Source organism: Ursus americanus, chromosome 16, assembly GCF_024610735.1.
Source record: "Ursus americanus isolate L20-20 chromosome 16, mUrsAme1.1.p, whole genome shotgun sequence".
Taxonomy (NCBI): Eukaryota; Metazoa; Chordata; class Mammalia; order Carnivora; family Ursidae; genus Ursus; species Ursus americanus.
The window spans coordinates 59,152,037-59,176,986 of record NC_142142.1 but is presented as its reverse complement, the minus strand read 5'-3'; the positions used below and the strand labels follow the sequence as shown (position 1 = coordinate 59,176,986).

Sequence of the window (24,950 nt, the reverse complement as noted above, 5' to 3'; positions counted from 1 at the left end):
AAAAAAAAAAAGTACTTTCCTTTCTGCATGATTGTTTGACCTATGGTCAACTTTCTACCTTTATTCCTCCTGGAAACTTGACCTGAATGGTAAGTTAATTGAGTAACTAGGACACATTTGTAGGTAAAAACTGCTGATGGCACCCAGACCAGAACTATGAATGAACTAGAAATACCCAATAGTGGCACCATAGCTTTGGCTCTACGGGCATAATTAGGTCTGACAATTCTAACCTTTGCTATTTAAACAAAGGAGTTACAAGAGCATATTGGGGCTGCCCTTAGCACATAGTCAATGCATTAGGGGTACCAATTCATTCTTGGTAATAAACTACAGTCAGGATTAGTGGTTATCTCAGCCCTTTAAAACTACATCTTTTGTTCTCAGGTGCACCCTCCCGCTATCTTACCTTCCCCTGTGGCATTTATCACCGTCTAGCACACAGTGTGCTTGTTTGCTGATTGTCTGTCCTCCTCCTACAACCTAAGTTCCAGGAGGGCAAGAGCTGTTGTTCTTGTTCGGGGCTCCACTCCCAGTACCTAGAATAGTAACTGATACATAGTACAGGCTCAATGAGGATTTGTCGGATGACGCTCCTACTAAGGTATGGCTATTAGATGGACTACAATTTTACTGAGCACCTACTGTGTGTCAGGCCCTGTGTTAGTAAGGTGAGGGGACAGAGCGGTTATCATCTGTGATTTTACAGAGTTAATAATCAAAGATAAAACTTCAGACAATTCTCTACTGACCAAGAATATTTTATTAAAATGTATGATTACATCACTAAGGTATACATGATTTAGCTCAATTAGTAACATTTATAGCAGAAGTTTATTTTCGACGTGCTGTGTTCTCACCCCAGGTTCCCAAATACTTCACAGATGACTTCACTCACTGCTGCAGACCGTCCCTGTTCCTCCCCATTCAGGAGAAGCCTACATTTACGGATGAGGTCAGCAATAGTAGTAGACTGGATGTGTCCTAACTAATCTTGGCTCCCAAATTTCTCTCAGGCATTCGTTCTCCTTTGGGACTTTTCCACAAGTTTTCTCTTTAACTACAAAGATGGAAAATTTAGTCTTCTTTAAAAAACCAAGCTGAGCCTTTCTTCGCTGTTCTATGTTCACGGAGACAATCAGAGCTTTTGAAGAATCACACACCAGTTGCCCTGATCGTAGTAGCTCTGCAGTAGGCGGACGTGACCCAGAGTCCGGCAGGCCGCCTCCAGCTCGCCCTCACAGAACACGTGATAGTAACGATGAAACACGGGGCCTGGGTCACGGGGTCCTGCTGCACCAACAGCCTTGTCTTTCCCAGGCTTCCCCTGATGGTGCCAGGGAACCAGTAAGTCTTGAGAATGAAAAGAAGTCCTGTTAGTGTGAACAGGAAGCTTGGCCTTGGTGACTGTGCTGGCATGACCCCCTCCCTCCTGGAGGTCAGTGAGGGCGGCGACACAGCCTGCGGCGTCCTGGCTGCCCACGTCAGGCACCTGCTCCGCCAGCGACTCTGGCACCGCTGCACCACTGCTGATCTCTTCCTTTCCTTGGCTAATTCTGTTTTCTCTAAGATACTTGGATTTCTTCTTATTATATTCTTGTTCCATCGCCCAGACGTAAATGAGTGCTGTCCCACCAGGTCTCAGGAGTCGAACAAGTTCTCGGAGAGCCGCCACTCTCCGCTCCTGGTGAAAAACACACAGTGCCCTTTATCAACTGGGAGGAGACCGGAAAGTATAACCGACGACAGGGCTGTTTTTAATTAAGATGAACAGCCCAGAAAATCTAACAAAATATAAAACAAAAAAGAAAAAAAAGGGGACATTTTGTTCTGTGATTGACAGGAAAAAAGTGTTGAAGAAACAGGGAAAAGGACATTTTTATTTGCGTTAATAAAATAGAGGCACAGAAGGTTTCCACTTGATCTTGTTTTGAATTCACTTAAGGTCATCAGGTGTACGGAGACTCCTGGTGATGCCGGCACAGGGTGGTCTATAAAATTATTGCTTAGCTTAGGGGAGAAACTACTGACACACAGGGAAAAAAAGCTGTTTTTTCTTATAAGAAAAATACAAAACATTAAATTCACTTACTTTAAAATTAGGAGTATCTGTGACAAGTTAAAAGCATGAGTGACAGCTACTAAATACCTGAGTTTTGAAAAAGAAGAAAAGCAGGATGGGAAGGAAGGGATTCGCAAACATCAGGGAGGCGAGTAAGGGCTGAGAAGGGCAGACGAGAAACCGAGAGAGCAGCCGCTCAGAGGCTGAGCGGAGTGTGCCAGCGGCCCAGGCGAGCTCCCCCGTCTCCGACAGCTGAAATGCAGAGACCCTGCATTCGAGGAAGCCAGTCAAAGAGGAGGAAGACTCAGGCCGGGCCAAGAGCAGAACCACGAGCACTAAAAGCAGGGTCCACTGGCCTCCCGTAAGCACCAGCGCCACGCACCTCCTCTCCGCTCCACACGCTTTCTCAGTAAAGGGGGCAAACTGCAGGACCACCAGGGAAGAGAACGGGAAGAAAGGAAAGGCTACGATCGGGTCCACAGCGGTCACATCGTGAACATTTCCTGCCACCTGAGCTACAAGTCCTTGGAGAGAGAAAGGAATACTCACTGCTGTTGAGAAATGGTGAATCACAGCAATGGAGATGCAGGCGTCACAAGAGCCGCTGCGCAAGGGCACGGCCAGCGCGTCACCGACGACGGCCTGAAAGTGTCGATCTCGACAAATGTCCACAAGGTTCTGGCTACGATCACAACCAATCTGTAACAGAGAAAAAGAACGAATTGCGTAACATCTTGTTAAAATGTCCCGAGAAATTAAGAGCCATGGGTGCACTCACTACCATAGGTTATTAGATTGCACGTTCACTGTGGAAAGGTGGAAGGTGAGATCTTCGCAGTTCTTACAGCCGGCGCAGGGTCAGATCAAGTACCTAGACGGCAACATTTACCATCTCCATGGGTGTCAAGCTGAACTCAAATCAGTGATTAGAGTAAACATGACAGCGGTGGAAACGGGAAGTCCTAATTGGCATCGAATGACCAGAACCTAGATCTTTTTGTAATATCACACATATAAAAATGGAAATCATCCACATAAACACAGACATTTAGTCTTTTGTGGGGAGCTACAGGTGTCTCTCAACACAACATAAACTATACTGTGATGGCTCAGATAGCAGGAGGTAGCTGGGATTTTTGCCTGCTTCTTTTCACTTTTTAATACATATTACTGTACAATCAGAAATAAATCCCCAAACAATAAAAAAGTAAAATGATGTATTTCATTTTTTTAAAGCTCTTGAGTCTTGTTCTGCTAAATGCCTAACCTATATACACCAAGAATAAAGTGCTAAATCCAAAATTTGTAAAATGCTATTTAATTAAACCTTTTAGTCTAAGCCGACCATCCTAAGGGAACAGCAGCATCCCCTAGTCTCCCCAGGCAGGGAGGCCTCCTGAGCCCTCCGCCGGGACCTGGTTCTGCAGGATGTGTTTGGGAGCAGGACTGCCCATCTCCTCTCGAGCTCTGTTATTTTTGTACAGTTTTGCTGTTTAGTCCCGAGCGAATGGTGTGTGTGCGGGTGTGTATGCGTGCACACGTGTGTGTGGAGGGCAAGAGCAATGCACAATGTGCACAGGTAAACTGAGAGAGCACTGGGAGGGGCATAAGAAATGTTAAATCACTAATATATTTCTTCCTAACTCACTCTCTACAATAGAGAAAAAGAAACGTGAAAGTAGATCTCAGCAGACAAAAGCGGCCACCTCAAGCCCGTATTTACTCATTTGAATTTCAGATGCAGTGAGCACTGAGTATTGGGATTCCCTCAGTCTAGCTGAGAATAAAGAATATGAGTCCTCATGTCAAAACAAGTCTTACTAAGTTAAATCACACTGCCATGCTAGTCATACTTCATATGAATTGGCTCAATCTCTAACTGATATTAAACAGCTTCTATACTCTATCCTGGAGCTGCACTAATTGTTGAAGTATAATAAAAGGCACCAAGCTAGAGGTAAAGTACACCAATGTCCCTTTGATATATTTTAAGATGAAGAAGTACAAAGGCCCATTAATAACAACAGTGGCACAATTCCCAATTGACTGCGGTCTTTGCCCACGTAGGATACGCAACTGGCTTCTTACTTTTACCTCTTTTCCACCATATTCTATGCCGCTAAGCCAGGAGCCACAACAGTCAAGCTGACAATACCACTCAAATAATATGCATATTACATTCCGGGGTTTGCCACCTTTTTTTACAATAAAACTCAGTTCATGCAGTCAAAGTCTCAAGTTTGTCCAATTCCGACAGATTGCTATAAATCTTGCTAAAAGTCAACAGGGGGAAAAAAATCCATTTTTACTACAAAACAAATACCAGGAGAGAGAGCACAACCAAAAAGGAATGTTATTACCCGCGAACCACAGATAAAGCAGAACAAGGAGAACAGCAGCCAAATGAAGCCAGAGGAAATGTCCTTCCTCCTGCTGCCAGGCTGCCGCACGTGGGACGGAGGGCTCCCCTGCGCCAAGAGACAGGGGCCGTGTGACTCACAAAGCAGCAGGTCTAGTGTAGACGTGACTCGTGCCTGGCGCACAACCTTCATTCCGCGCTTACTCTGCCCGAGTCTTTCATACGTTCTCATACAGTCATCACTAATTTTCTCTCTTCCCTTTCTATTTTTAAATTTCCTTAAGTCTTTGTACCAAGGACAGTACCCAGGATTTGAAGGTCTCCCTAATCACGATGCATAATGTCAACAGTGTGACAGAAAGTGGCTTCTTTATAAATACCACTTATAAATACTCACATTTATTAAATGACTCACATAAGGGCTACGTAATTCTGTGTGCTGGACGGAGGTCAGTGACATGAAAACACACGATGGTTGGGGTTGAAATGTATACTTCCACTGCATTATAATTTTTTAAAATCTTCAACAAAACATTAAACACACAATTCTGAGAAGACTGGTAAAAAATGAAAAAACATTCGACCTAGTAGTGAAAGGTGCAAACTACAAAACAAGGTTTCATTTTTCTCCCAGTAAAGTATCTAAAATGTTTTAAAACCAAAATCCACCACGGTGATGCCAGCAATAAAACCAGCTCTCCAAAGGACTAGCACAGTACAAACAGACTCCACCGGTTTCTGAAAGCAATCTGGTGCACCACTTTCTAAGGAGGATAAAAATGTTCATAACTTCTTTTTTCTTAAGTGGGCTCCACACCCAGCACGGAGTCTAATGCGGGGCTTGAACTCACAACCCTGAGATCAAGACCCGAGCTGAGATCAAGAGCCGGACACTCAACCAACTGAGCCACCCAGGCGCCCCAAAAATGTGCATGACTTCTGACCCAATAATTGTTCTAAAAATTCACCCTAAAAAAAATTATCCAAAATATGAAAAAAGGTAAATGAAATAAAAAAAAAATCGCCTTTTACCAGAAGCAGCCACCCGATATGACAGCAGATTTTCTGTATGAATGACCTCAGCCCTGAACACACACCCTGGGTTAGCTACTGTTACTACATGCAAATGAGGAAGACTTGTCTCACCACAGATAACTCCTCTGCCCCAAGTTAAAATAGTTAAGTGGTGGAGCAGAGATTTAGACCTGGGCTTTTCTCACTCTAAACCCCACCTTCTTCCTTCCCGTCAGATGTTTCTCAGGGGAGATGCTCGTTACTGTGTTATTTATAATAACTCCACACCGAACACGAGGAACCATCGTAACATCTACCTCAAGAGTGCTATCCAGTCAGGAACTGTGTAAGGCTACACATCAACAAGGAAATATGAAGTGACACAAATGAGTCATCCAGGTGTATGCGTACTCGGAACAATACAAACATTACAGGAAAAACACTGGAAGGACATCTCTCACAACATGCTGCTTTATTAGGGTGTTAAGATTAAGGCAAACACCTTTCCTTTGTCCATTTTCTGAACTGAGGCTGTATTATTTTTATTACTTAAAAAATACCACATTTTTTAAACTACTAAGGAAACAAGCACTGTAGGGAAATGAGACTGACAGGAAGGGGTTCAGAGCTCAGAGGAACAGGCGAAACCTGTCGACTACAATGAAAACAGCAACCTACAGTCTCAAGCTGAAGCAGCTGAACAATCTAGAAAAGCCACTAACCTTCTGTTTCCTCATCATATAAATGCCTCCTTCTCAGGGTTGAGATGAGAACCAAACGAAATGATGTATATTAAATACTTCACTCCACAAATGTTATAACAACTGTACAGAACAAAGAGTGGACACAACCTCTCTTCCTGGGTCCAGATACAAAGAGAAATCCAGGTATCCTAAATGTCCGTCACTCTGAGTGAAGGCCCACCGTTCTGAGTTTGTCCCATTTCCTTTAACGTATAGAACACAGCACTGTGTATATTCTGCTTTGCATGTGAGAAACTGAAGGTGAACTCACAGGTTTGCTCCTCACCATTCAACAAACCATCAATCAGTGTCCGTCATGTGCCAAGTGATTTCTGCCACATCTGAGACGACAGCTGGCTGTTCTGTCAGCAGAGCTGGCCGCTAAGATCTCTCTCAGTGGAATGCCACTGAGTATGGACCCTGTAGCTGGAGACGAGGTTCTAATACTTGTTCTGACACCATGGAACCTTGGGCCTGTTTTCCCGTTGGTAAAATGGGGACAGTAATACTGATCTCCTACACCCCATGAGAAAACACAGCCTAGCACTTGGCACATAGCAGGAGCCTGACACTGTTAGTGGTCGTTCTGTCCTTTCCATTACTGGGGTGGTCAACAGTTCAAACACAAAGCAAAACAAAAACAGAAATATACAGAAGAGTCTTCCAGAAACACATCTCCAATTCTTATAATTGTCAATAGATAACTGGCATTATTATTAGATCTTCATCCCAACTACTCACACCAACCAAGAAAGTCCCTACAATGTATTAAGTACTTATTAACCTGAGAAACACATCCGGACCGAATGCGGTCTGAGACCAATGCACAGAGTCATCACTTAGTGAGCAAGCCAGGCTGAGCTCTGGGTACGTACTATCTCATCTATTGTTGGTATGATTATAAAGGCGGCAAGTCTCATGAAGGTATAAAGTCCTTGCTTACAAAATTTACCTCTGAACATAAAGGCAGCAGCCAGTGCTGAAGACAGAAGTGAAGAGTAACTGAAGATACCTAACAAATGAAAAGCAGCTTATAAAACGATCTCCATGAGAGCCTAAGCTAGTATTTAAAAAGTACATTTTGTTAAGGAAGCATGTGATAATAATATAAACAGTATTTTTAATTCTGAGACAATCCTATGTTTGAACACGTAGAATGAATGTCCCACGTCACATTCCCTCATGAATATCAAAAAATGCACAGATTTTCAAGCTCAAAGACAGCTGCTCAAAATACACGCAAATATACAGGCTGGAGCTTCGGCTGCTTCCCTTTGGTCATGTGTAACTCCACTTCTGGTGTAACGAAAGCCACAACTCCAGCCAGACGAGCGTCTCATTCCTGCATTGAACCAACACCCACTGAGCCTTCCCGGGAGGTCAGACACCATAGCAGGCTCTGCGAATCGCAGACTGCCAACTGTAAAATGAATACAAATAATGGAAAGTGACTATACTTGTGATTTTCTAATTCTTCTAAGTGTATTCCTTCTTGAACAGATTCAGATTTTGGGGCTCAGTTTACCAGGAAATCATGTCTCTCACTAAGAACAGGATAACGCGATCAGTATGACTACGTCAGTGTGGCTGACCTCAACCCAGCTTCGCTGTCACAGGTGCTGCCTGACTCGGTAAAACTGTGCGTTAGCATCGAGAAGGTGCAGAGCAGAGCTCACTGAGAGACGTTCTGGATGATACCTGAAGATTAAAATATCAGAAGATATCACTTTGATTTTAAGTGGTACATCAAAACCTACTTCTTCCACATGAACAGTGACCTTATTCCTGATAAACTAAAATTTAATTGTAGACATGACGACAATACATGGATACTAATGTCTTATCTTGATGACAAGCTATGCTTTATCTGTCTCTTAATGCACGAACTCTGCCTTCCCCCAAGAGCAGCAGTGACTTACTTTCCTCACGGAGTTGTGTAAAGATACAGGGAGGAGGAGGTAAAGATACAGGAGATGTGCAACATGACGGCCTCCAAGAGCCCCTGAGTGAGGACTGCTCTCGTTGTCCCTACCTATCCTCCTTACTCTAGTCCTCCGGCCCCTAATCTTGAGAAAGGGAAGCTTCAGTCCTCCCAGAGCAGCGTTGATATGGGTATTTACAATATTTACCAGTGTAGGGAGAATGTTTTCCTTCCCAGCATAGCAGGAAAAAAAAAGGTGGACCGTAGGAAAGTAAGTAATAGCAACTGGAAACAGAAATGTGGCACAAGAAACAAGTAGGTTCAGATCCTGGGCCTTGCGCTATAACCTCGGTCACATGGTTTAAGCCACTTAAGCCCTAGTTTCCTCAACAGTAACACACCAATAAATAGTAACCTTTATTTTTTCCTACAGTGAATAAAAGAACACTATATTTGGCATCAGAGGCATGGGTTCAAGTTTCAGTTATGTCCCCTAATTACATGCCATCAGGGGAATAATATAGTCTGTGAATCTCAGTTGCTTCATTTAAAACAGATGAAAATACCAGCTTTAACGTTCTCATACTTAGGGCGATCTAAGCAAAGAAAGTGGCTTCTCTAAATATCCTTTCTGACCTGTAAGGAGTTTTATAAATTTAAGATAGTTTTACTGATAAAATAAGCAAAATCTAAAGGGAGGAGAACAACATACACATACACGACAAAAGAATAGGAGTGCTCATTAATTTTCCGTCTGTTGGTTATAACTTTTCGGCAATGACCTAAAAAACAGCATTATACCATAAGGCAGAAGGTGATAATAACCTAACAAATAAAGCCAAAAGAGAGCCAGGAGCAACAACGACTTACCATATATAACTCCTTATTGATGCCGAGATACTTTCCGTTCCCACAGCCAACATCGGCCACTAATGAACCACTTGGCAAAGCTTTCAAGAAGTCCACGACGCGCGGCCACGGGGTGTGTCTTGTACTGCTGAAGTGCCCAGCAATCTCCTCATAGACTCGATGGACGTATTCTTGCTCCAGCTGTGAGGCTTCTCTGGCACTCCCTGGGAATGATGGGGGGGTCCCCTTCATCTGGCTGTCACAGACCACAGGGTAGCCTAATGAAAAAATAAAGCAATATAAACCTTTCATTTTTATCCAAGTGATTCATAAGGTATCACGTTTTCTTAAAAGAACAAGCAAATCAATGCAAATTTGGTGGCTAGGGGTAAGCAGGCTCTGATTTATCAGTTTAAAAATAGCTCTTAACCTAACGAGTCCAATTACACATGTGAGGGGTCTAAAGAAAAAGGGGAAAAATCCATCTACAACAAGACATGAACTGCAATTCTGCAGGCCTTCTAATGCAGATGCCTAGTTCATCCTGGGATTAAGGGTCCTTTCATTTAGGAAAGCATCTTGATGGGAGCTGAATTAACAGGAGTTAGGGTTTTTCTCTTGGTGAGCAAAGGAAACAGGAGTTCTGGGGCCCTAGCACTCTTGGAAAAACAACGAGACCTAGGAGCAAAGTGTCATTTGGTTATGATCACAAGCATTTAATGAACACTATTTGAAGCAGTTTATACGGATGGTCTCAAGTCTCACAATAACACCATGAGACAGTACTGCTGTGTCCTTTTTACAGATGAGGACACTGAAGCCCAGAATGCCAAGTAATGATCCCGAAGTGATAAAGAACGGTAAGTCACGGAGCCAGTGGGGACTCGCGAGCCCACAATCTCAGAGACTACAGGCGTCACCTCCTTCACTAGGATCAGCACACCCTAAGGAGAACACCATCAAGTCAAGGAGATGACAAAGGAAAATGAGGATACACTGTTATCCTAATTAACATCCTAATTAAATGAAAGCTGAAGTTGTTCCCTGTTCCCTGCAATCATGCCTAACGCTCATTTTAAATCCTTGCCTGTTCTCTGCTACACCGTAATTTCCCTTTATCTTCGGCCGAAGTCTATGAGACACATCTTTTTACTGCAGGAAATACAGGAGGAGGAGCGGTGCTCCCAGAGAAGCCACAGTCAGGACAAAGGCAATAACGAGAAGTCATGTGGCAGCTCAGAAGTGGGCTGCAGCCCTCACGGCCTCAGGAATTCTCCCAACTCTGATCAGAGGGCGCCGAACCCTGAGAAAGGGGTGGGAGAGAGCTAGTCTTTGCTACTGTGTGAAGGGCAGCTCTAAACATTTCATGTGGACATTTAAGAAAGCCTGACGGCTCTAACACATGCAGATCCCAACAGACGGGTTACGTTGTATCTTTGGCACATCAGGATTACACTACCGCACGCACTACTATGACCCTAAAACGGCCCTAGTAACATGTTATTCTTTTAGAAATTATAAACAGCTAAGTAATCTAAAGGAAGGATCAATCCTAATCCTTAAAAATTCACAAATTTTGACCAAAAGTATCCAAAAAGCCTCAAACGTGAAAAACATCTGTAAACTGAATATACATTCAGAGCTTCTACAACATGCCTTACATTCAATAAACGTCCACAACAAAGAAATCTCTGCAGAAGAAAACTAGCCTCTCTCTCGAGCTAGACCTCGGGTTCCTCGAGAACAGGAGTCGTGCTTTATTTTTCAGTATCTTGTAAAACTACAGACCGTGTCAGACACTCAACAAATATGAAATACACTTTTTTTAATTGATAAAAAAATTTGATGTTTCAAGGCCTCAATGACACTTTTAGCAAAAGAAACAAAAATCTGTTTTAAGCTTCCCTAACATCAAGATATAAGATTTAGCAAAAAAAAAAAAAAAAGATATCAAATATAGCAATTTCAAGTTTTCTAACAGATACTACTTACAAAATGAAAGAGATTTTTGTTCAATGAGTCCAAGAAATACACGTCATGATGTACTTGTATAGATAATTCAAAATAACACCCTTTTGACAAGTTTTTGAGCATTTCTGTTATTCCCTCCTAGATTTCCAAATTGACCAAAACACAAACCACTGTTTATCCCCCTAGAGTTATCTACTTACTATGGAGCAATTTGTCATCTCTAACTTCCTTGTTGGGTTAATGAGAAGTAATTTAGAAACCTAACAAGCTATTTCCAATAAAACCTACTTTTTACAAGTGATATTTTAACGTCCTACAATTTTATTTAGCACTCTTTTAACTGTGACTTCAATGTAAAAAAATGTTTACTTGGCGTCCAACTATGGCTAAGTACTATAGTTAGGAAAAATAAAGATGAATAAAATGCAGTCCCTGCCTTCAAGGAATATAAACTCATTGGGGGCAGTTAAGAAAAATCTACATTAAGGACAACACTATACAAATATGAGAAATGCCATTAGAGAAGTTAAGACAAAGCTCTCCTTGGTTCTGATGGGACTTTAAAAGATTTTTACACTAGATTTACTCCATTTTACAGTGGAACCAAAATTATATACTTACTACAATTACAAGGTGTTTGCCTCACTTTCCTAAATGTAAATGATGTCCTTATTCCCCTCTTGCTTAAAGTTAAGTCTCCAACATCACTGGTGATAATTCCACTTTTGTGACCCTTGGATGCTTGAACAGTATCAAATTTTCTGGGTGTGATTCTAAAAACGACAGTCAAAATAATTTATTTAACATCGTATTCATAAAAATATTTCATGTCCTCTTAAAAATATTAAGGAAACAGAGCAAATTTAGAAGAATTAATGGCAAATAACTGCTGGGTTCGCCAAACTGTTAAGCATTGTAGAAAAAACAAAGAAATAGAAGTCTGTATTTTTTAAGAAGTTAACTTCAGGGTAATCATATTAAAAGAATGTACACTAACAAATTATTCAAGAAATGCAAATAGAATAATAACAAATATTTATTTATTTATTAAAGATTTTTAAGTAATCTCTACACCCAATGCGGGGCATGAACTCAGAACCCCAAGATCAAGAGTCGCATACTCCTCTGACTGAGCCAGCCAGGCGCCCACAAATACTTGATTAATACCAATTCTGAGAAAGAGGAAAAAAAAAAAAGGAACAGATAGAGCAAAGACAAAACACATAAACGGTAAACTTAAATCCAATCAATAATTATGCAAATGTAAAACAACTACAACATCCAATTAAAGAACAAAGAATGTCGGAATGGGTTAAAAAAATAAAGTCCAATTACATGCTGATTACAAGAGACACCCACCTTAAAATAAGGTCATAGAATGGTTGAAAATCAAGATAGAAAAAAAAAAGATATAGGGGCACCTGGGTGGCTCAGTCAATTGAGCGTCTGCCTTCAGTTCAGGTCATGATTCCAGGGTCCTGGGATGGAGCCCGATGTTGGGCTCCCTGCTCAGTGGGGAGCCTGCTTCTCCCTCTCCTCCCCACTTGTGTTCTCTCGCTATCTCTGTCACTATCTCTGCCTCTCTCTCTCTCTCCCTCCCTCAAATAAATAAAACCTTGAAAAAAAAAAGAAAAGAAAAAAAGATATAACATACAGAAGACAAGTATTTTGCATGTTCCAAGCAAAACTAAAAGAAAAGTGGTATAGCTATCCTAATCAAAGCAGGCTTCAAAGGAGTAAATATTACTAGAGATGAAAAGGGACATTTCCTTTTTTATTTTATTTTATATTTTTATGTAGGCTCCACATCCAGCATGAAGCCCATCATGGGGCTTGAACTCATGACCCTGAGAGCAAGACCTGAACTGAGATCAAGAATCCAATGCCTAACCAACTGAGCCACTCAGGCGCCCCAAAAAGGAACATTTCATAATAACAACAGTGTCAATACAACAGGAATATATAAAAACAATGCATATTTGTATGCATGTAACCTATAACATAGCATCAAAATACATAAAGCAAAAAGTGAACAAAAAATAACAGGAGAAATAGACAAATACATAATTATCATTGTAGCTTTGAATACATCTTTCTTAGTAAAGGAAATCTAGTTGAGGGTCAAGGATATCAACATCAGAAAATAACAGATAATGGAACAGTTCCAGGCTGCCTGACATTCTCACCAATACTTGGTATTACCTGAGTTTTTAATTTTAGTCATTTTAGTGAGTGGCAAGTGGTATGAAATTGTGATTTTTTTTTAAGATTTATTTATTTATTTGAGAGAGAGGGATTGTGCATGCGTGAGTAGAGGGAGAAGCAGAAGGAGAGAATCTTTAAGCTGACTCCCCACTGAGCCTGCAGCCCTATCTCAGGACCCAGGAGATCATGGCCTAAGCCAAAACCAAGAGTCGGATGCTTTACCAGCTGAGCCACCAAGGCGCCCCTGAAATTGTGGTTTTAATTTGCACCACTCTGATGAATAATGATGTTGTATATCTTTTCGGGTGCTTATTAGCCATTCATTGATACTTTTTTTGGTGAAGGATCTGTTCAAATCTTAAGCCCAAACCTTCGTTAGATATATGGATTCTGGATATTTTCTTCCCATGTGTGGCATGCTTTTTCATTTTTTTAATAATATTTTTTGACGAGTTTTTTAATTTTGACGCAGTTCATCTTTTTTTTCTTTTATAGTGTGTTCTAAAATCTTTCTTTAAAAAACTTTGCCTACCCCAAGGTTGCAAAAATATTCTCTTGTATTTTCTTCTAGATGTTTTATAAGTTTCACTTTTACATTTAAATCTATGCTCTACATTGGGGAACCTGAGTGGCTCAGTCGGTTAAGCATCCGACTCTTGATTTCGAATTAGTTTATGAACTCAGGGTCATGAGATCGAGCCCCAGGTTGGGCTCCATGCTCAGTGTAAAGTCTGCTTGGGATTCTCGCTCCCTCTCTCCCTCTCCCTCTGCCCCTCCCCCAGCTCACTCATGCTCGGGCTTTCCTTCTCAAAATAAATAAATAAATCTTTGAAGAAAATCTATAATCTACCTCATATTACTCTTTGTAAATGGTGTGAGGCAGATCATGGTTCATTTTATTTCCACATGGACATCCAATTGTTCCAGCACCACCTGTTCATAAATTTCCTTTCCACACTGAATTGCATTGGTGTCTTTGTCAAAAATCAACTAACCTTGGGGCGCCTGGGTGGTTCAGTTGGTTAAGTATCTGCCTTCAGCTCGGGTGATGATCTCAGGGTCCTGGGATCAAGTCCCACATCGGGCTCCTTGCTCAGCGGGGAGCCTGCTTCTCCCTCTCCCTCTGCCTGCTACTCCCCCTACATGTACTCACTCTCTCTGTCAAAAAAAAAAAAAAAAATCAACTGACCTTTATATGTGGATATATTCTGCCCCACTGGTCTGTCTATACACCAACACTACATTCTTTTTTTCTCTCTCTCTTTTCTTTTTTTTCAAGTAGGCTCCACATCCAGCATGGAGCCCATTGTGGGGCTTGACCTCAAAACCCTGAGATCAAGACCTGAGCTGAGATCAAGAGTCAGATATTTAACTGACTGAGCCACCTGGACATCCCACACACTTTTCGATTATGTAGCTTCAGTAAATTTTAAAAACAGGTAAAATAAATCCTTTAACACTGTTCTGCTTCAAGAACATTTCCTTATAAATTTTAGAATCTGCTCATCAATTTCTTTTTTTTAATTTTATTTATTTGACACAGAGGACAGAGAGCGAGTGAGCACGAGTGGGGCGAGCTGCAGGCCGAGGGGGAGAGAGAGAAGCAGGCTCCCTGACAAGCAGGGAGCCCAATGTGGGGCTCGATCCCAGGACCCCAGAATCACAACCCGAGCCGAAGGTAGCTGCCCAACCAACTGAGCCACCCAGCGCCCCTGCTCATCAATTTCTATTAAAAAGTCTTAAGATTTCTAATTGGAATTACACTGAAACATCAGATCAGCTTGGGACAATTGATATCTTAACAATATTAAGTTCCTATCCCTGATCATGGCATCTCTACCTCTTCATTCATTTTGGTCTTCTGTAATTTCTCTCAGCAGTGTTTCAGGATTTTCAGTGTATATGTGTTGCACAACTTTCGTTAAATTTATTCCTAAGATTTAAATCTTCTAAGTTTTCTGCTTCATATACCCTAGCTAATCTATCCCCTATAGAGGTGGGTTTTACAGTCAGAGGGAATGTGCTAAGCCTGAAAGATCTTAGCAAATTATTAAAAAGCATAATTTTATATTTAGGTTGTTGATTTCTCTTTATCAGGGGCCAGGTAAGTTTTTTCAACACATCTAAAAAAGAGAAAGTTCAACCATATAATTAAAATAGATTTGATCCTAAAATGAAAAAATGTAATGTATTTCAGTTCTCAATTTTCATTTTGTCATCATTATACTATTTCTTCAATCTGTTGTTAGAATTCCCAAAAGGCAACAAAAGCAAAAATAAACAAGTGGGACTACACCAAACCTTATGCACAATGAAGGAAACCATCAACAAAATGAAATAGCCACCTACAGAATGAGAAAAAATATTTTAAATTATCTATCTGGTAAGGGATTAATATCTAAAACATATAAAGAACTCCCACAACTCAATAGCAAAAAACAAACCATTTAAAAAATGGACAGAGGATGTGAATAGACATTTTTCCAAAGGAGACATACAGACGGTCAACAGGCACATGAAAATGTGCTCAGTATCACTGACCATCAGGGGAATACAAATCAAAACCCCCACTGAGGTATCCCCTCATACCTGCTGCAGTGGCTATTATCAAAAAGATAAGAAATCACAAGTGTTGGCGAGAGTGTAGAGAAAAGGAACCCCCGGGGCACTGCTGGTGGGAATGTGTTTGTGCAGCTGTTGTGGAAAACAGGATGGAGATGTCTCAAAAACTTAAAAACAGAACTACCCTGTGACCTAGCAATTCTACTATAGGATCTTTATCCAAAAGAAATAAAAACACTAACTTGGAAAGATATCTGCATCCATGGTCACTGAGGCATCATTTACAACAGCCAAGACATGGAAACCACCTAAGTGTCTATCAATGGAGGAATGAAGAAAGAAAATGTGGTATGTATATTTTAAAAAGCATTTTATTTCATTTTTCAAAAATTAATTTTTGAATATTGACCTAGTAGGCTACAACCTTGCTATATTCACTTTTTAGTTCTAACACTTGTTTTGTAGACTTCCTAGGATTTTCTACCCCACAATCATAAAGAGTTTTACTTCTTCCTTTCAAATCCCTATGATTGTTATTTCTTTTTCTTGACTTATTATACTATGTAAAACACCCACTGTAATATTAAAAAGAGGTGGCAAGAGCAGACATCCCTGCCCTGTTGGGTATCTTAGGAAAAGGCATTCAATATTTCACCATTAAATATGCTGTCAGCTGTGGGTTTCTCACAAATGCCCTTTATCAGCTTGAAAAAGTTTCCTTCTTGTCCTACTTTGCCAAGTTTTTATCATGAGCGGATGCTGAATTCTGTCAAATACATTTTCTGCATCAATCAAGATGATTGAATATTTTTTTCGCTTTTGTTCTTTTTATGTCTTGAATTACATGGCTTGGTTTCAAAATGTTAAGCCAATCTTACAGTCCTGGGATAAACTCTACTTGGTCATGATGTACTTTCTTTTTTATATATCGTACAACTGGATTTTCTCCAATTTTATTAAGGATGTTTTTTCACCTGTTACGAGAGATATTGGTCTGTAATTTTCTCCTATAGTAACATCCTTGACATGTTTTGGTGTAAGGGTAATGCTGGTCTCATAAAACACATAAGGAGAGTGGCTCTTTTAAAAGAGCTTGCACCAAAGGCAATTTTTTTAGAAGTAAAAAGAAAGCAAACATTGCCTGAATTTATATGATTGTTACCATGATAGAGGAAAATGAGTAAAACTATGGTATTATACACAGTCATGATAGTTCACAACAATGAGTATCTTGAAACTCTTATTAGCAAATAAATTTCCCTCTTGAGGACCAAGTAGTTCTCTATCACAGGCTTTTTAAGTCAATTACTTTACTTGCCTAGAATTAAATCTTAAACAAAGGCCAAGCAGTACTTAACTGCTTTCGGCACCAATCTCAGATTTTTAGGAGTAGGTAATCCATAGGTTAAAGATTAATGAATTCTTTAAACATTACTGAACATCTTTTTTTCTCTCCCTACTCAAATTAATAATCTAGCTGAAAAAAATATTAAATAAAAAGATAAAAACATTTTTTAGATTTAAATAATAGTTCGATAGAAGAGACATCTCAAGGTAGAAGATGACAATACAATCTTTAGGAGTTCAAGGGAGAAATTATTTCAGGCTAATGTACCCAGAAAAGGTTTTACATACTATAAGGAAGTAAGAGCTGAGCTCTATGTTAAAAACAAAGTAAAAGGAAATCTATTGCACTGAGGGCTGGCGCAAGAGTAAAGGCCAGAGGGCACAGCATGAATTTGGAGCAGAGGGAGCAATCAAGGCCAGCTGGAACCACAAGGTTAAGGACACAGATCCTGAGGCCAGACTGCCTGGCTTCTCATCTTGGCTCTGCCACTTAATGGTTTTGTGACTTTGTAAAAGTTACATAACCTCTTTATGCTCCAATTTCCTTTAAAAATGGGGACAAAACCACAGAACAAACTTTCCACTGTGACTTGTATGAGTTAAGTGAGCTAATTGTGTGAAACTTTGAGAACAAGGCTCAGCAGAAAGAAAATGCTCCAAAAGTAATTTAAAAGGAGAGTTAAATAAACTTATAGATAAACACCTGCCAAGTCAGTCGAATAACCTCAAGGAGGGAAGCACGTGGGTTTGTCTAGAAACACAATGTTCGCTGTTAAACACATGAATGGTTTCATTTCAAAACAACAAAGTGTTCTCTTCCACTTTTCTGAAAACTTTCCCATTCATTTTAGCTTCCCATTTCCCACTCTTAATGCAGACAAGATTTATTTCATTTCCAAGCGGCTCTGTCCCAACATAAGCAAAACAGTGCAAGCACAGTGCTATGTGACAGCCGATGCTCAGCCCTAGTGTGGGGCACCACAGAACATGCTGGGAACTGCAGAGAGCTTGAGAATGCAGGCCTCATCTACAGAAGCCCACAGACGGTCTCCAACCAGGGCCGAGGCATCCGAGGGCCCAATGTTGTTAGATTGCCCAATTTTCAAAAGAAGCTGAAGGCTCAGATTTTTAGGTGAAAGCTCCTGATTTTTACATGTATGCAATTTATAAAAACGCTGCCACAGAGACCACCACCGCCAGCCAGAGAACATGCCTGATTGCTGGATTTGACTCGGGTGCTGCCGGCGGCCATTCTGATTTAAGCCGTGGTGGCTACAACAGTAATCTGAACTAGACTGAAATGAGAGTCTGGAATTAACCTTACACGACAGAGTCTGTCAACCTTTTCTTATTTTAAAGTAAACATTAGATCATTATATTGTACACTGAAACTAATATAACACTACATATTAATTATACTTGAATAAAAAATAAAGAAAAATAAAGTTCTTTTTTTTTTAACAAAAAAAAAAATAAAGTAAACTTCACCCCTACGTGGGGCTCAAACTCACAACCCCAAGATCAAGAGTCACATGTTCCACTGACTGAGCCAGCCAGGGGCCCCAAATCAACCTTCTTCAATTCCTGTGCCTCGGTAGTGGTATCCCGTTTTCAGCCCAGAGATCAAAGAAAAAAATTTTTTTTATCAAGGTGTATTTCCTTGGTTTATACATATTTTTAAGTGTATTAAATGCGCTTTTTCAACCTATTCTCCTGTCCACCCAGAGATTCTGATGCTGATAATACTCCATAATTGGTACGTCATTATTTGGTCAGCCTCTCTCTATTCCTGTCTTTACCTGTAGCCCCTCCCTCCTTACCCTACACTTTCCCTTTCTCCTTCTCTTCCCTATACACACGCACAATCACATTACAGGCAATGGGTATCAATGGAAGTCTTTAAAAATAATACTGAGGGTTTTTCTCCCCTGAAATTATTGTAAAGAATTCTGATTCTAGAGAAAGGTTTAAAAATAAATATTGCCTGCAATTCAATCTTCCAGAGATAATTACTCTTAACATTTAACCACATAATATGCTTTGAACCAAAAAAATAATGTGATTGGGGGCGCCTGGGGCTCAACTGGTTAAGCGTCTGTCATCAGCTCAGGTCATGATCCCAGGGTCCTGGGAAGGGGCCCCATGTTGGGCTCCGTGCTCAGTGGGGAGTCTGCTTGTCCCTCTCCCTCTGCCCCTCCCCGCCCAATGCTCGCCAGCACGAAGCGTGCGCTTTCTCTCTCTCAAATAAATAAATAAATAAAATCTTAAAAAATAAAAAAAGAAAGAAAGAAAGAGAATAATGTGATCGAAATGATGCTTAGGAGAATTAATCAGTAGCAGTGCCCAGAGTAGATTAAAACCTGTTATAACACAGGCCTACGAAAAGTAATTTTTCATTTTGTATTTGCTGAAATACCATTACTCTTAAGTTTAAATGTACCGATCATAAAAATGCTTAAACTTAAAAAAAGAAAATGTGAATATTCTCAGTTCTAGAAATACCTGAAACCACTGGATCACCTCACGATTTTCATTTACTGTAAGTGAAAATATTTTAGATGGCCATGAAAAACAAATCAGGTAAATTTAAGCCTCATTGCTTAAAATCAGGCCATCTGTTTTTATGGTTCACATTCAGGACCTGTTACAGAATCATTTGCGTGTTCACTTCCTTGATTTCTTAAATGCATCAGTTAAAAATCTCCAAGCAGGACATTATTAATAAGCACAGAACTCAGCAGTATTTTCAGCAGAAGGTACGTAAATTTTAGTAGCGCGATGCTTCTCCTCTAAAGGCTAAAGCTATGTTCTTGCCGAAAGTGCATAACCCATTTCTTTGAGATTAGATTCAATCAAACAAACTCAAATTGAGGGCCAGTCCATAAAATAACTGGTCCCCTTAAATGTGCCAACGTCCAGAAAGACAAAGAGAAGTTGAGGAATTGTTTCCAAGTAAAAAAGACTGCAGAGAAATGACAACTAATCAGAGTCACAGACGGAGTCCTGGATCAGAGGGACAGTATACTACAAACCACTAACAAAGATTCTCTGCTTGACCAAACTTTAGTCGGACTCCCCTGAGCCCAACTTGGCTCATCCTGGGCATGCCCGCCACCCACTGGCACTGCCCCAGCCCCGCCCCCACCCCCTCGGCTATCTATTCCGACTTTTCCTGTTGTATGTGGAATCCAGCCCAGTTCTATACTGCCATCCCTTTTCTCCTACTGCAATAGTCCCTCAGTGAAATCTGGTTTTGCTCCTGTAACTGCTGGCAGTCTTCAACGTACTATACTATAAGTACCACTAGCAGAATCTGAAGATGGATTGTAGAAGAGTATTTTTATCAATGTTGATGTTTCTGAATTTGAGTTGTATAGAGGTTTTATACCATAGGGGTTGGCAAACTTTTTCTGTAAAACAGGGCCAAATAGTAAACATTTTTAGGTAAAAAGGGCCACATACAGTTTCTATTCTCTGCTGTTTTTTTAAAAACACTTTAAAAACGTAAAAACCAAAATAACAATCATAATTATAATAAAAATAAATAAATTTAAAAATACAAATAAAAATATAAAAACCACTCTTGGCTCAAGAGCCGCACAAAGCAGGCTCAGAGCTGAATTTGGCCAATGAGCCATAGTTTGCCAACCCCTGATATAACGAATATCCTTGCTCTCAGGAAATACGCAATGAAGGGTGTAAGAGTAAAGGATCATGATGTCTGCAACTTACTCTCAAATGATTTAGCAATAGTAATAATAATGGTAACATATGAGAGCAATAAAATACATGGTCAAATATTCACAATTGGTAAATCTAGGTGAAAGGTGAAGGGAGTTCATTATACCATGCTTGCAACCCTCCATTAAACTTGAATTTCATCAAAATAAAAGGTCACTATTTACCATAAAAGGGCACAGATGTCCGTGGGGGTTAAAACCTGGACACCTCAATGTGCAGATAAGGGGCGTGATTCTGGTGGCTCAAGCAGGAAAGACTGAGAACTCTCACAAAGCAAGAGGTATTCTGTCACTAAGGTCATTTAGATACATACCCATGTGTCCAGAGGTATCTAGATTCTCCGGTCATCACCAGCAAACTCCGACGAGGCAACATGACTGGCACTGTGACACCATCTGGGTGTTTAAAATCCATGACAATCTTGAAGGAAAGATGAATGCATAAAGATGAATCCAAAACACCATGTACTCCAAGAACAAGTATGATTGATTCTGGCTATCTTTCTAGGTTAATAGAGATTAAAACGTGATTATGCTTCTTATAGAAGAGCATAGGGGAGTGGTCCTCAAACTTCAGAGCACATAAAAATCAACTGAATGGGGCACCTGAGTGCCTTAGTCAGTTAAGCGTCTGACTCTTGATTTTGGCTCAGGTCATGATCTCAGGGTCCTGGGATCAAGCACCACGATGGGCTCTGCACTCAACAGGGAGTGTGCTTGAGATTCTCTCTCTCTCTCTGTCCCTCCTCCTATACTCTCTCTCTCTCTAAAATAATAAATAAAATAAATTATTGAAAAAAAATCAATGAACGACTAAAACACATATTTCATCCACAGGTTCAAACTCAGCAGGTCTAGGATGGGGCTCAGGAGTCTGCATTTCTAACAATTACCCCAGGAAATTATGACGCAGGTGGCCTGAGGATGCAAAACACTAGGGCGGTGGTCAAATGCTAGGACTTGGAGCTGAAACACTCATTCCTGACTCTTCCATTTGTAGCCACATGACTCAGGACAAGCCACTTAACCCCTCCATGCCTCATGGAGGCAGCCTTTAAAGGCTGGTTACATGAATTAAAAATGCGATGCAAAATAAGTCACAGAATCTGGCACACAATAAATATAAAAAACAGCAGCTGTAATTATTCATAGGATATTAAAAATTAATAACCCCCCAAACAACCATTAGATACCTATTCTCATATAACCCGTTTTGCCTTTAAAGTCACTCAACATTTTGGATATTACAGGCTAATTTATAAGAGATAATCAAAGAACACAGGAATATTTTCAGCAACTCCTCCTAAGTTGTGCTGAAATATTATTGGATATTTATTGGATAAATATTATGGATAACAACCTATAAAGATACAACACCCAAGAAACTGTTTTTGTCCTCAGGAACCCAAACACCAAAGAGTTCAGTCTAAACATAGCAGCAGCTGACAAATGTGAATTTAAAAGGCATGTCACAGGGCTAAAAAATATTCTTAAGTGAACAAATCAATCCCCTTGAAAAATAAATATGCCAACCAAATATCAGTGGGATGAGCAGAATTTAGCATCTTTGTTAAAGGTTAACTGTTAGCATGGTACCTGGCACAGTTAACTGTTAGCTACCGTTACTATCAGCAATATTATTGGTCCAAATTAGATAACAGACATGAGAATTCCTCATAAACTACAAAGAATTATACAGATCTAAGCTGCTTTCTTCCCTTGGAAGTATGGAAAATAAAGTAAGATGACAGCATTTCATTTTCTAATAATTATCTGTTCTAAATGATCACATGTAATTACAAATAGCCACACTCTAAAAACATTCTATTGAGAACACTGCAGATGAATTCAGAAGTTGTCGGGGTGAAGTGCATGGACACCCACAACTTCCCAAAATGTATAAGTAAAATATACCAATAAGAGGATGGACAGATAGACAGATATTTGATAAAGCAAATATATTAACATGTTAACTATAGAATCTAGGTGGTGGGTATATAGGTGTTTGTTGTACAATTCTTTCAACTTTTTTGTATGAAAATTTTCATACTGAAAAGTTGGAGAGGGACGCCTGGGCGGCTCAGCTGGTTAAGCGTCTACCTTTGGCTCAAGACCTGATCCCAGGGTTCTGGGATCGAGTCCCACATCGGGCTCCTTGCTCAACGAGGAGCCTGCTTCTCCCTCTGCCCACCGCTCCCTCTGCCTGTGCTCACTCTCGAAAGAAAAAGAAAGAAAGAAAGAAAGAAAGAAAGAAAGAAAGAAAGAAAGAAAGAACGAACTTTAGGTAAGTACTTATTTTTCATTGTCTGAGATATCAAAGGCCACAATGTTGAGCAAGGGACATGTCCTTGCCCACCAAGAGGTTACAGTTTCTGGCTAATTAACACTCAACATGTGTGACAAATAAATAGTACCTATTTACTTGTGAAATTCAAACACATTTCCTCCCATCGACAGAGAGTAATGATTTTTAAATAGGGAAATCCTAGTTTAAACAAATGATTAGAACTAACAAGACAAGTATGAACATAACACTAATTAATTTGGAAATACTTGTCCTGAATACAGAAGCCAAGTTTCAAGGAAGAAAAATACACTACCAACTAAGCCAAATATTATGGGATATAGGTTAGAAAATATACACAATACTTATTATTACTCTTGATGACCATTATCAGTTTGCTAGAGAGCCTCACAGAACTCAGGAAAATAGTTTACTCACTGTTGACCAGTTTATTATAAAACATTATAAAACGATATGATAAAGGACACAGACAAACGTCCAGATGGAAGAGAGGCACAGGGCAGGGATGTGAGAAGGCGCACAGAGCATCCCTGACCTCTCCGGGTGTGCCCCCCTCCTAGGACTGCCACGTGTTTGTTCATCAACCTGGAAGCTCTCTGAACCCCATACTATTGGGATTTTTATGGAGGCCTCATCACATAGGCATGATCAATTATTAACTCCATCTCCAACCCCACTTCCATCTGGAGAATAGGAGACAGGACTGAAAATTCCACGCTTCTAACCCCAGCTTGGTCTTTCTGGTGACCAGCCCTCATCCAGGAGCCCACTAAGAGTCATCTCATTAGAACAAAAAACACTGTCATCCCCCAGGATATTCCAAGGGATTTAGGAACTCTGTGTCAGGAGCCCAGGTGAATGACCAAACATTAGAACAAAAAATGCTCCTACTACTCCTATCGCTTAGGAAATTTACAAGTGTTTCAGGAGTTCTGTGCCAGGAACTGGGGAAAGAGACCAACATATATGTTTTCTATTACCTCACAGGTTATCTAATGTGAAAGTACAGTTTTTTTAATTTAAGAAAGTAATTTTTACTTATAAAATTAAATGTACATTTTCTATGAAAACTAAATTTTTCTTAAAAAGCCCATCATAAAATATTGTCACTATCATCATATTTAAAGTATCTTTATCTTAACTGAACAATGCTTAAGACCAAAAAAAAAAAAAAAAAAAAAGGAGGGAGAGAGGAAAAAAACAAGACTTTTTAAAAAATTCACCAAGGATTCACAATCAATAATGTTCCCCGCAACTCCTGAATCATTCTGCCATGTGACAGCTTCGCTCCACAGGACCTTCTTTCCAATTACTCTTTTTGGTTTTACCTATTTTCCTTATTTTCCGAGATGGCAGAGTCAATAAAGATCAAGATCCCAGGAAGCTTGTGGGGCATGACTGAGGATAATGTTCAGTTCAAAGCAAGTAAACAAAAAATCTTAGACTTTCTGATCTTATAAAACCTTTACGCATCCAAAGTACAACTGAATGAAAACCCCAGACACAGCCATCTCTATCACTCAAGTGAAGAGAAGATTCGTGACAGAAAAGTACATGAAATAAATTGATCTCCACATCGGCTAAACAGGAAAATGGAGAGTACACTGCACCTGGGACCACTTTGGAGAAGAACACAAATTTAATGTGGATCCTTACTGGTTAGAAAGGGGCTGAGATGGTTAGCCTCCTGAAACCCTGAAGGGCATACACACAAGAGACAACACGATATGAAGCAGGACATGTGGTTCACAGTGAATGACGAATGTCCTAAGTCACTCTGTTTGCCTGAAGAAAGTATCCCACAGCCAAGAAGGGAGAAGAGAGAGAAGTCCACCTGTTTCCCACAGGCTGCCAAAAGTAAATCTTCTGTAA

The 24,950-nt window shown here is 40.2% G+C and overlaps 1 protein-coding gene across 3 annotated transcripts in view; it reads right to left on the bottom strand.

Annotated features, from left to right (window-relative positions):
• Positions 1–24,950, bottom strand: part of ALKBH8 (alkB homolog 8, tRNA methyltransferase) — a 51,755-nt gene continuing 26,805 nt past the window's right edge. For all 3 annotated transcript variants that reach the window (XM_087868486.1, XM_045797689.2, XM_045797688.2), the window contains 5 exons: positions 21,088–21,194; positions 11,541–11,692; positions 8,970–9,226; positions 2,612–2,761; positions 1–1,684 (listed from right to left, as the gene is read on the bottom strand). In XM_087868486.1, the coding sequence (XP_087724612.1) occupies positions 1,139–1,684; positions 2,612–2,761; positions 8,970–9,226; positions 11,541–11,692; positions 21,088–21,194 (1,212 nt within the window). In that variant the 3' untranslated portion in view covers positions 1–1,138. The remainder of the gene's footprint in view (positions 1,685–2,611; positions 2,762–8,969; positions 9,227–11,540; positions 11,693–21,087; positions 21,195–24,950) is intronic.